Source organism: Acomys russatus, chromosome 11, assembly GCF_903995435.1.
Source record: "Acomys russatus chromosome 11, mAcoRus1.1, whole genome shotgun sequence".
Lineage (NCBI taxonomy): Eukaryota > Metazoa > Chordata > Mammalia > Rodentia > Muridae > Acomys > Acomys russatus.
In genome coordinates, this window is record NC_067147.1 from 41,081,864 (window position 1) to 41,095,339 (window position 13,476).

General features: G+C 42.4%; 1 protein-coding gene and 1 pseudogene across 1 annotated transcript in view; one reads left to right on the top strand and one right to left on the bottom strand.

The window, feature by feature from the left end:
• Positions 1-13,476, top strand: part of Ctnna3 (catenin alpha 3) — a 1,456,883-nt gene that overhangs the window by 56,473 nt on the left and 1,386,934 nt on the right. The window contains exon 3 of the mRNA XM_051153175.1: positions 10,834-11,026. Within this exon, the coding sequence (XP_051009132.1) occupies positions 10,834-11,026 (193 nt within the window). The remainder of the gene's footprint in view (positions 1-10,833; positions 11,027-13,476) is intronic.
• Positions 854-1,431, bottom strand: LOC127195659 (jupiter microtubule associated homolog 1-like; annotated as a pseudogene).

A 13,476-nucleotide genomic window follows, 5' to 3' on the forward strand; every position in this document is an offset into this window, starting at 1 on the left:
TAGCCCAGTGGTTTTCACCCTTCACTGCACATTAAAATCACTTGGGGAGCTTAAAAAAAATCCTGATGCCCAGGCCTTACAAAGCTAGTTAAGTCAGAATCTCAGGGAGTAGGGCCAGGCAGTAAACTTGAAAACTCCCAAGTGGTTGCAATGTAGGAATTGCTGAGCTGGCCCTTAAGTCAGCTAGTGGCGAGCGTGCTCTGCCTCTTAGCCCAAGGCTTGACCTAAGACTGTGCCCTGTTTATGCTTTCTAACCCTAAACTTGAATATATGTATTCATAAATATATATACTCATAGATATATTTATACATATACATATATGGATATATGTACATTCATATCTATTTATCTTTTATCTATCTGTGAAAGGGAATACTACAAATAAAGACTAAGTGGGAATTTTGCAGTTTTTAAGATTTTTTTTCTTAAATTAAAAATATCGTGTATGTGTCTTATGTGGGTATACATGAGTGCAGGTGCCAGTGGAGTCCAGTAGAGGTTGTCAGATCCCCTGGAGCTGGAGTAACAAGTGGTTGTGAGCCAGCTGGTGCGGGTGCTGGGATCTGAACTCAGGTCTTCAGGAAGAGCAGCAAATGCTCTAACTCCTGAGTCACCTCTGCAGCCCACAGATTTTTTTTTTTTTTTTTTTTTTTTTTTTTGAGACAGGGTTTCTTTGTGTAGCCTTGGCTGTCCTGGAACTCACTCTGTAGACCAGGCTGGCCTTGAACTCACAGAGATCCTCCTGCCTCTACCTCCCAAGTACTAGGATTATAGGTGTGCACCATCACTCCTGGTAGGTTTTTGTTTTTAAAGGTAATGATTTGTATGCTTTTTTTTTTTTTTTTTTAAAGTGCTTCTCTTTTAATGAAACAAATCCAAAAGACGTACAGTCAGGCTCACATTGTGCAGTTCACAAGCATGGAAAAACACACAGAAGGACAGAGTTCCAACAGAAGAAGCTAACCCAAGACCAGGCTGCATTTGCCACCAGGGGGGGTTTCTCCTGGATGGTGCTGGGGCTGGAGCCACTGGGCTAGGCACAGGCACAGCGGGCACGGGCTTCTCTTCCATCTGCCCCAGGTTGGCTTGGAAGTCTGTGCCCACGTTTTCATGCATATCACCTTCTCCCTTGAGGTCTAAGAAGTCTCTAGAGCTTGCTTCGGAGGAGTTACTTCTTTGTGTTCCAGGTGAATCTGAATCTTCCCTGCCACCACTAGACTTGGCACCTGCTGACTTGGCCCAGGATGGGGGGTTTCTTCAGGTGTCCCAAAGATGTTAGAGGCCATCTTATTCTTCCTCACAGGCTGTTCTCTTGGCCCATCAAAGCCTAATGAAAAATTGGACCCGCCACCTGGAGGCCTCAAAACCCGGGAGCTGTTCCTGCTATTGGGGTCCACACCCTTGAAGTTGAAGGTGGTAGTAGTGGTCATGGCGCCAAGGGGCGAGGTAGGCTGGCGCGGAGCGAACGCCGAGGGGACCGGGATCGACCGGCACAGACAGCTCCGCACACAGGACCAGCCGCTCTCCACGAGCCCCTGCCCCCCCCCCCCCTTTTTTTAAAAGTGATTTGTATTCTTAGCTTGGATTCATAAGATACCAATTTTGTTCAGGTTAGACACATTTCCCATAATCTCCATCTTGCATTTTTAATATTTCCCGAAATGAGAATTCATCTTGCAGCAGCTACAGACATCTAATGCAGCCTTTCTTTTTGATGCATGTAGGGGATCACAAATTTGTCCACAGCATATTTTAGTTTCTTTATCTTTTAAAAGTTCTGACCTTCCTCATCAGCACCTGCCCATTGGGATGGGATAAATGCCTCACTGTCAGCTAGTGAGATGGTAATGGAATGGTTTGAAGTGTCTTCTGGTAACTACTCTGTTCCTTAGACAAAGTGCTCAGGAATAGGTGGTTGGGGTGTATTGCTCATGTAGTTATGTGGTGAGAGATGGGCCTTTGTATTAGTGTGATGACCTTTGCACTTCAATAGAGTGGCTGGCTCTTTTAAAATTCTTTGTAGACTGGTGACATTTTCTCAAAGGTTGACATTAAAGGGTTTTTTTGCACAAGTCTAACACCTAAATTTGGTCCTCGGAACCCACTGTGGAAGGAGAGAACCAACTCGACAGAGCTGTCCTCTGGTTCCACTTGTGGGCTATGGCATGTGTGTCACATGCACAGTCACCATACACACATGTTGTGCTTAATTTAGAACTATGGCCTAATAAATGTTTATTATTAGTCTAATTATTTTTTGTTTTGTTTTTTCTTTTCTTTTCTTTTTAAAAATTTTTTTATTTATTAATTTATTCTTGTTACATCTCAGTGTTTATCCCATCCCTTGTATCCTCCCATTCTTTCCTCCCTCCCTTTTTCCCATTATTCCCCTCCCCTATGACTGTTCCTGAAGGGGATTACCTCCCCCTGTATATGCTCATAGGGTATCAAATCTCTTCTTGGTAACCTGCTGTCCTTCCTCTGAGTGCCACCAGGTCTCCCCCTCCAGGGGACATGGTCAAATGTGAGGCACCAGAGTACATGAGAAAGTCATATCCCACTCTCCACTCAACTGTGGAGAATGTTCTGACCATTGGCTAGATCTGGGTAGGGGTTTAAAGTTTACCGCCTGTATTGTCCTTGGCTGGTGCCTTAGTTTGAGCGGGACCCCTGGGCCCAAATCTGCCTATCATAATGTTCTACTTGTAGGTTTCTAGGACCCTCTGGATCCTTCTACTTTGCTATTCTCCCATGCTTCTCTCATTTAGAGTCCCAATAGGATGTCCTCCCCTCTGTCTAGTCTAATTATTATTATGATGATATTTTCTAATCCACTAGAAATCAATGAAAACAGACACCTGATGTATTTTAGAATAAACCTTTACCTGGGACAAGGCAGATATCACCTCCTAAGCTATTCTCCTCTATCTCCCAGTTGCCATCCCATTCCATCTATTTCTAATAATTTCTATTTGGGCTGCCTCCCATCCATAATCCCAAAATACTTGCTAATGTTCTGTTCTCCATTTCTTTTCATGAGAAACTTCAGAATTCCCCCTCCGTGGCCACATGCCTCCTTTCCTATCCCATGGTGATTCTTCTCCTTCATCCTGTCTTTTCTTTTCCCAAGATCCTCTCTGCTGAAAGCCCTCGGAACCTGCACTTTGCCTCTTCCTTCTGCTTTGCCCAGGTATATTTATTCAGCCAATCAGGGAGTCAAGGTTCAGGGCAGTAACCAGATTCTGTGAGCCAGCAATTAGCATCAGATGACATCAGACCAATCTCCAACACACACGTTCATAGTAAATAAATAGAGATTGCAATATGCCTGGGCATCCAGGAAGGTGTCATGTGATCTGGTTATAAGGTGGCCATTGAGAAACCAAGGAATGGTTTCAGAGAGCCAAACTTTCTTGACCTATGGCTTCTATAATTGTGAGAAAATAAGTTTCTTTTGTTTAAGCTTTTTCGTCTGTGGCATTTGGTTATAGTATCTGTAGCAAATGCACTAATATAAAGATTTAAGAGAACAAAAACCAGTAATAAAATAAATAATTATAAAATTATGCTAGCTTTTGAAAATGAGCTAGGTAACCCTGTGACCCTCTTCATTTTTTGACTCGAGAGACTGGCTATAAGACAGTTGATTCTAGATCATTTTGAGCTGATCAAACCCCAAACAAACTGTGCATGGAGAAGTTATTTTTTTCAGAATTTCCAAAAATTTGCTTTTCTGTGGTACTGGTTTGGGGGAATTGGTTTAGAAAACACTCACACACAATGGTGATTGTTTCATATAAAAGCTACTGTGGGCTGTTATTAAAATTTATTTATACATATTTATTAGTTTCATTATGGTGGTGGCTATGTTGAATTACAGCATACCCCTAAATAGGATGAATCATGTCATGGTCATTGTATGGTTTCCTTAAATGATGCGGTATAGTTGAGCAGGCCACGGGCTTAATTACACATACCCTTTGGTCATGCACACGTTCTTCCTCTCTCTAAACCAGATTCCCATGTTTTACCACCACAAATGAGCCAAGGCATCTTCCTCCTTTCTCCTTCCAAGATAGCCATGTTCATTAGATTTTGTTCCTGCTTTTTAGATATTTCTTTTCTAGTTGATGTCTGAGGTCAGTAACCAGACCTAATGTCTTGGCCTTTCTACCTCCCACCCAGAGTCCAGCCCACAGCTGAGGATCATCTGGTTTACCTCTATCTTTCCTGGTGCAAATCTATGTGTCCTCAGGGGCTCTTTTTTGGAAGGCTCTCTTTATCTTTGTGACTGTTGGCGGCTCTGCCGAACCTTCTCTGCTTACAGACACATCAGCAATTTGCTCCTCCTGGTACGGCACAGCTGCTGCAGGCTTCCCTCGTCACCAGCTTGGAGCCTATTCATTTTTTTATTTCCTAAGTCCCCACAGTACTGTTTTTGACACAGTATGTGCTCAATAAATGTTTATTGCCTTGAAATGAACTCAAAGGACTTTGTGGTTGATTTTGGGAAACTGTTGGATATTAATTTAGAGGTACACAAAGACTCACAACCCTTCAGCCTTCCTTAGTACCTTTGTTAAGTTGGTCTGGGTTGGTTTTGGAAGGAAGTGAAGAATCGATGCAACTGCCAATAGCTTGAAGAGCCCTGCCCCCTCCATGCCCCCAGCACCAAGCTTGAAGAGCCCTGCCCCCCTCCATGCCCCCAGCACCAAGCTTGAAGAGCCCTGCCCCCCTCCATGCCCCCAGCACCAAGCTTGAAGAGCCCTGCCCCCCTCCATGCCCCCAGCACCAAGCTTGAAGAGCCCTGCCCCCCTCCATGCCCCCAGCACCAAGCTTGAAGAGCCCTACCTCCCTCCATGCCCCCAGCACCAAGCTTGAAGAGCCCTGCCCCCCCTCCATGCCCCCAGCACCAAGCCCAGGGACACATTTGACAGACCACTGCTTTACTCTTCTACAAAATTTCCTCTTTTCTACTTTTTGAATCTCTTTCTAAGTCTGACAAAATTTAAGCTAATTAACATGGCTTAAATGTCTTGTATCTTATTTCATAAATTTAAATTAACTGAAAGGAACAAAAGTAGCCCTGAAGGCTCCTTTGAGCTACTGGTGGAAGGTTAAAAATTCAAAGTATCTCAGCTCATAAACAAGAAAAGAAATATCTGTTAACATGGCCTTTTAATACCACAGTGATAGCAGAGTGGGAAGGAAAAATTAGAATTCGATTGGGAAAGAACATGAATATAGAATATAAATGTGCTATCCAAGTTGGCATTTAAGATTTTCCACAGACCAAGTCCTGAGGAGCCAGGAGCCAAAGCAGTTGTTACATTCATGCTCCAAACAGGATCAAACCACAAGCTCCTACTTTATCCGCAATGCTCCTACTGTGTGCCAGCATAGCTCTCTACAAGAACAAGTGAAGGGCTAGTTCACTAAGCATGCCAATTTAATCTTTAGTGTCTCTGGAGCATCCAGAGAAGTTCTTCTGAATTACAGTCCAGTGCACTGTGGGTTGTGCAAGAAGACAGTCCTGTATACCTGATGTAGGAAATTATATAAACTGTTTCTTTGAGTGCTAACACTCAATATATAATGGTTGTGCATCATTTAAGATATTCATGGTTACATGAAATGCTAGACTTTCAGAATTAATAAAGTAGGAATTTCTTCTTTATATATTATTTGAGACTGCTAATTTAGAACCATTTCAATGGGAGGGGGCCTTTTTCCTAAATCCTTTTTTATTATTTAATTATTTGCAGTATTAGTGATTGAACCTATGGCCTTTCACATCCTAGGCTACATCCCTAATCCCAACTCCCTGCTTTACTCTCTCTCTCTCTCTCTCTCTCTCTCTCTCTCTCTCTCTCTCTCTCTCTCTCTCTCTCTCTCTCTCCCTCGCGCGCGCGCACACACACACACACACACACACACACACACACACACATACACATACACACACACTTTGAATCTGGGTCTTGCTAAATTGCCCAGACTACTCTTGAAATCATGTTTTAGCCCAGGCAGGCCAAGATGTCAGCCTCCCATGTAGGTTGGATTACCAGCTTGTGCCACCAGACCTGGTTGTTTTTGTTGTTGTTGATGATGATGATGATGCACATACTAATTGTATAAGTCTGAGTGCTTGCGAGGCAGAGGTGGGTGGATCTACATGAGTTCAAGGCCAACTTGGTCTACAAAGTGAGTTCCAAGACAGCCAGGACTACACAGAGAAACCTGTCTCAAAAAACACCCAAACTCCAAGGCAAACCCCCCCCCAAAACAACTCCCCAAATAACCTACCCCTCAAAACAAAACAACAAAAATCCTCCAAAGATAATAGGCTTATGACCTTCTAGTATATCAATGCAATGCACTTTCCTTCCTTTATCTTTAATGAAGTTGTTATAGCAAACCACTCGGTTGCAGATGAAAAGAAAGTGAACAAATCCAAGCTTGCTCAATAAAGCTCCAAGCCTAGAGATTTTCCATAGTTAAAAAATACTCTAAAAGGCCGTGCATTAGTGACAATATATAACAGTGATAAGATATACTAGGTTCTGTAGGAATCATTTCTGCTGCAACTCAAACCCAAGTTTTGCATTCTTTATAGAAACAGTTCTTTGTACTGTATATTGGAAAGTGAAGAAACAGGAATTATTTTACAGACCCTGTTGAGGTTAATTTTACTGATTGCTGATATTCCTCTGAAGATGGGAGGCTTTTTCAAGTACCGCATGCACCGCTCCCCCCCTTGGTGAGGCACAACTGCTGTGGTGAGTCAGTGGCTGATGGGAGTAGCTGACAGCACTTAGGTGAATTGAGGTGAAAATAAAATAGTTCAGGTATCTTCTCCTTCCACACAGGCTTGCCAAGCCTCTTCACTTTCAGATAAAATGAATCATTGGAAACATCACTTAACTTTAGCCGATATTAAATAACTATATTGGGGTGTTTTCAAAGAAGATTTGCATTCTAACTGCTTATACAAGTGAACAGCTTACAAGTTGCAATTGCATTTAAAAAATAAGCATAATGCTTTTATACAATGTTCTTGTTCACATTTTTTTTTTTTTTTTTTTTTTTACTTCTGTGGCATTTACTATAAAGAACAAAGCATTTCCAGAATGCTCATTTTAATTTCAAAGGTTAGGGTATTTTATGGAAAGCATTTGGGGTTTGGAAGATTCAAACAATAGTTGAGGAATGTGTAGTGGGAAGCAACATGAACTGTGCACTTAAAATATGGTGGGAAAGAACATTGTAGACAATGATACTCATTCTTCACTTTAAATAAAAGTTTTAAACTAGATGTTATCCTTTGTCTTAATCTAGACAAATAACTTTTAACTCTGTAAATAGGAGCAGGGATATTTGCCTCTTGGCATTTGCTAAAGCCCCTGTGATACACCAGGCTCTTTGTTGTCTTCCTGTGATACAGTTTAGCTGCCGGTGAAGCATTCCAATGTGCTGTGAACTGCCTATATCATACTCCATTGGGAGGTGGAGGCCCTGGGAGCAAGATAAGATTAGGTTCAAAGAAAACACCTTTGACAGGGATTGTGATGACCAATTTTTTTTTTTTTTTTGTATTTCTGTTGTACACAGACTAGAAAATATGCACTGTGTCTTGTTATACATTTAAAAACACTGGACCTTATTTAACAAACTCATAGTCTTACTTCCTACTCCCCACCTTTCTACCTGAGATAACATCTCATGCATCCAGGAATGATGAACTTGAATTTTGAATTCTTGTGGGGATTACAGGTATAGGCCACCAAGCCTAGATTATAGGTAGTGGGGAATCCAACCAGAACATGGTACATGCTAGGCATGTGACTGAGCTATATCTCCAGCTCCTGCTTTTATTTTCATAGCAAGGAAACAAAGACTTGTTTGCAAGTCTTTGTCATGCACTTTGTCATGTGTACATGTTATTCTTGGTCATGGACACATGAATAAAATAAATCAGAATAAAACAGAGGGTCATTACAAATGGGAGAATAGGTTAGACACAAATTATTTTCATCTCCATTGCTATTAAGTTCTTAGTTATTAAACATTGGGTTCAAGTAAGAAATAATGTCAATTACTCGAATATAATCTTTAGGCAATGTCTCTGTGGGCTGCAGGGCATGGAGGGAGTTGCCTATGCTGTTGTGAAAGATGTGGAACTCAGGATTAGTAAGATGGCTGAGTAGGTGAAGGTGCTTCCTGCCAAGCTTGACAACTTGAGTTCCATCCCCAAGACTCACATGGTAGAAGGAAAGAACCATCTCCCACAAATTGTTGTTGGACCTTCACATACATGACCCCCAACTCCCCTCCTCCCCCCACAATATAATTAAAAAATAGACTGTCTTCAGGTCCTAGATTTCTTTTTCCTTCTTTTTAAAAAAAGTGTCTTTTTTTTTTTTTAATTTAAAATTCAGCGTATATGTGTTTGTCTTTGTGCGGGTATGTACATGTGAGTGCAGTGCCCTTGGAAGGCAGAAGCCTTTGGAAGCCCTGCAGCTGGAGTTACAGGCAGTTTTCAACCACCCAATGTAGGTGTTAAGAGCTGAACTTGGGTTCTGAGAAGATAAGTACAAACTCTTAGGCCTTGAGCCATGTCTCCAGTCTATTATTATGATTGTTATTATTATTAGTTAGTTTTCTATCGAAATAAAGTTTCCTACAGTATATTCTGATTACAATTTCCTCTTCCCCAACTCCTCCCAGATCCTTCCCACCTCCCTACCCACAAAATTTCACACCCTTCCTTCCTTCCTTCTTTCCTTCCTTTCTTCCTTCCTTCGTCTCTCCTTTCTTTCTCTTTGTCTCTCTCTTTCTCTCTCTCTTTTTAGACAACAAACAGGCAAACAAACAAACAAAAAAATCAAAGAAACCAGAATTAAGAAATCCACAGGAAACACATGTGTGTGTGCGAGTGCGCACGCACACACACACACACACACACACACACACACACACACACACACACACACACGCATTCCATGAATACAAAATCAGAAACCGTAATACACAAGCAAAAGACTTGTAAGACAAAAACAAACAAAAAACCCAAAATGCCCAAACAAAACAATATGAGATAAAAGTCTGAAAAAATACCATTGATTTCATTTTTGTATTGGCTATCTGCATGAGGATATGAGGCCTTCCCTTAAACGTGGTTAATATACCTAGTGAGGCTATTGGAGAGAACTTTTATTTTTTTTTCTTTCCAAATACAGATAGCTCCTTGGTTAGGGATGGGAGCCCATGTCCACTTTCCTCTCTCAGCAGTGGGACCTCATCTGGCTTGAACCTGTTCAGACTCTGTGCTTGCTGCCAGTGTTTATGAGTTTGTACGTGCATCAGTCCTGTTGTGTTTGGAAAACACTGTTTCCTTGGAGTCTTTCATTATCTCTGGCTCTTACAATTAGTCTTACTGCTTCCTTTTCCACATAACACCCTGAGCCTTGAGGTGAGAGGATGGCTGAAGATATCCCATTTAGGATTGAGTGTTCCAAAATTTCTCCCACTGCACATGGTCCAGTTGTGTGTCTCTGTGTTAGCTCCCATCTACTGTAAGAAACTTCTCTGAGAATGGCTGACTCGGCACTGATACGTGGGTATAGCAGAATGTTGTTAGGAGTCCATTGTATTGCTGCATTCCTTTAGCAGAATAGTATTTGCTTTTTCCTTAAGCTCGTGGCCTAACCAGGCTCAGGACCTTGGGTGGTAGCTGAGTTGGTCAACCTGACAACTCTCCTGCACTTGTGCCATTTGGGGGGCCAGCGGAAGGGAATAGGGTGAAAGCAGAAGGGAGGGAGGAACAGGGGGATAGACTGGATGGGATAACAATTCAGATGTAATCTGAATAAATTAGACAAATTTTAAAAAAGAAAAGAAAAAATAATTTCATACATGCATATAATGTGTTTTGATAAAATCTATCCCTCATTCCCTCCTCTCCCATTGCTCCCTTATGCCCTACCACTGTTCCCTTCTATCCACTGAGGGCACTAAGCGACACCTATACACGAATGCGGGGTAGGGCCATATAGTGGGAGTACGGGTCTCATGGCCTGCATATCTGAAGAAAACTGACTCTCTTTCTCCCACCAGCCATCAATTGCTAATTGCTCCTCAACCAGGGTGCTAACTTCTTGAGCCCCTGCCCCATCCACGCTTGGATTTTTGTATAACTTGACCTTCTACAGGCATGTGTATGTAGTCGCAGCTGCTGTAAGTTCCTGTGTGCAATGGCTTGTCATATCCAGCAAATAATGTTTCACCACAGGCACCCATCAGCTCTGTCTTTTACAGTTTTTCTTTCCTGAACCTATGTAGCAGGCGACGACCTTGAACACCTTATCTTTCCACTGCCATATCTTCCTACCTCCACCATCCAAGTACTGGTGTAACAGGTGTGTGTCATCTCTCCACCTGCTACGAGCTCCAACTTAGGGCCTCATGCATGCTAGTCAAACACCATATCCACTGAGCCATGTCACCAGGATACCTTTTTTCCATTTTTTACTTCTTTATTTACCATCTGTGTTTTTTCATGTGAAGTTTCTGACACACTGATAGTCCTCTCAGGCCTTTATCCAGTGGTAAAACTTGAGATTTAGTAACTGTGACTTTCCCTTCCAGCTTTCAGCTGGGATTCCGGTGGCTGCCCTTGAAGGGAATGACTTGATTTCTGGGGATGTGACAATGGTCCCTGGAACGAGTCTTGTTATTAGGACATAATTCTGTTTCTTCTGTGCTATTAGGTCTCAAGACTCAGTTCTCCTTACAAGATGTTTAATAAGTTCCTTTTGTTTTTCCAATTGTAGGTTACTACACTTGTAAATTGTCCTCAGAATCCTTCCAACAGGAAAAAAGGACGTTCAAAGAGAGCTAGAGTTCTCCTAGCTTCTGTGGAGGAAGCAACTTGGAATTTGTTGGACAAGGGGGAGAAGATCGCTAAGGAAGCTACAGTTTTAAAGGAAGAGCTCACAGCTGCGCTCCAAGAAGTTCGGAAAGAGAGTGAGTGTCCAGCTCTGGTCAGGAGTGCATGTGTGTCCTTAGGGCATTAGTTGTTGCAGATTTGTGACTGTTTTGTTGGCTTAAGTTTATTAGTCTCCCCCCCCCCCCCCCAAGACAGGGTTTCTCTGTGTAGCCTTGGCTGTCCTGGAGTCCCTTTGTAGACCAGGCTGGCCTCGAACTCACAGAGATCCAACTGTCTCTGCCTCCCAAGTGCTGGGATTACTGGCATGGGCCAAGAGTGAGCTGTGGGAGGCAGCGTGGCTCATCAGGTAGCTCTGAGGTGGAGTCCCAGTCCTGGCTCTTCTCTGGCTATTGAGTCTCTGTGTACAGCTCCTCATCTCCAACCACACTGCAGCTTCTCCACAATAAACAGAGAGGCTTAGTGCAGCGAGAGACATTTTTGCCCACACATGATGAATCGTAGTGTTCTCTAGAAGCACTTAGGAGACATTTCCTCTCTGACAACACCACAAATACATCCTTTACTCTTCAGTGTTCAGAAGCTTAGGTTCATTGAGCTGTGTTCTTTCTTGGTAAGGCTTCGTATAAACCATGCATGATCCATGCTGTGCTTTTGCTCATACCATATAATAAGTACATATATTCCGCCTTTTGACGGCTTTACTAAGTAACACAACAACACCAATTCCCTCCATGAAGAATACAAGTCTCATCTGTATGGTATTTAAAAAAGATTTAAGGGCTGGAGAGATGGCTCAGTGGTTAAGAGCGCCCCCTGCTCTTCCAGAGGTCCTGAGTTCAATTCCCAGCAACCACACAGTGGCTCAAAACCATCTATAATGTGATCTGATGCCCTCTTCTGCAGACAAGGCACTCATATACAATAAATAAATTAAATCTTTAAAAAAAAAGCATTTGAAAAATTAATTTGTGCCTATGGGGGCGGGGTGCGTTTGTTCAATTGCTCTTGTCTATGCAGGCATTACATGGAGGGCAGAGGTAGATGCTGAGGTGTTTTCCTGTTGCTTCTTTGTCCTATCTATCTATCTATCTATCTATCTATCTATCTATCTATCTATCTATCATCTGTCTATCTATCTATCTCTCTATGGCTCCCATAGACTCCTGTGTTTGAATGCTTGCCCACAGGGAGTGACACTATGAGGATGTGTGGCCTTGCTGGAGTTGGAGGAAGTGTGTCACTATGGGGGGTGGGCTTTGATGTCTCAGAAGCTCAAGCCAGGCACAATGTGGCATTCTCTTCCTGCTGCCTGTGGATCCAGATGTAGAATTCTCAGCTCCTTCTTCAGCACTGTTTCTGTCTGCACGCCGCCATGCTTTCTACCATGATGACAATGGACTAAACCTCTGAAACTGTGAGCCAGCGCCAGCTGAATGTTTTTCTTTATAAGAGTTATCATGGTCATGATGTCTCTTCATAGCAATAGAAACCCTAACTAAGACACCATCTGTCTGTCTGTCTGCCTGTCTGCCGGCTTGCCTACCATCAAGCCCATGGGACCTGCCTGTCTCAGCCTTCCAGTGCTAGGGTTATATATAAGCACTGCCACACCTAGCATATTTGTTTCTGTTTGATGTGGGTGCTGGGGATCTGAACTCAGGTCCTCAGGCTTGCTCAAGGCCCAGCATGTCCACAGAGCTATCTCCCACTCCTGCAAGATATCTTCAAAAAACAAAAAATAAAAACCAAACTATTTGATCATTTTATACCCATCAGCTTGCTGCAACTATTTTGGGAGTGAAAACAGAGTTTAATTTGCTTGTTCTGCTTCATAAAAAAATGTCTGAGATATTCAAATATTTTTCTTTCCTAAATCCTAGTATCCTAGTACATCTTTAAGAAAACCAGAAAGTTCCTGCTACTTAGGACTTAGTAGTCTGTGGTTGAAGGATGGCAAATTCTAAGCCACCCCATGCTATCTCATAGATACCTATCTCTCTCTCTCCTCTGTGACAGTATTTCATAATCAAAATAAGCATACTGGCCACAGCCAACTTTAGGCCAAATAAATGAAACAGGGGATTATGCTTGATTTTGTAATTATTTTCTTTTATACCCTTTAAAGTCAATTCTATTGCATAGGTTTAAGGTATACAACATGGTGTTATGGGGTTCATGTTGCAAATTGGTTCCTGGTAGAGTTTGTGGATGTAGCTCTCGTCTCACATACTTACCTCCCACCTGTTGGTGACAGAACAGCTAAAAACACACTGGTTCAGGAAGGTTTCTTACTATGCTGCCATGTAGCCCTATCATGCATTAGAGCTCCAGTTCTGCTCACTTCCCTTTCCCACACTTTGTGCCCTTTGGCCTCCCGTCTTCTCACTTTCCTCATCTTCTCACCATATCCTGGTAGTCACACTGTATCTGAGTTTTTTCTCATTTTTTCCTCTCAAAATTATTTTAAATTAATTATTATTGTATGTGCATGTGGAGTGTGTGTGTGTGCATGCATGTGTGTGTGTGT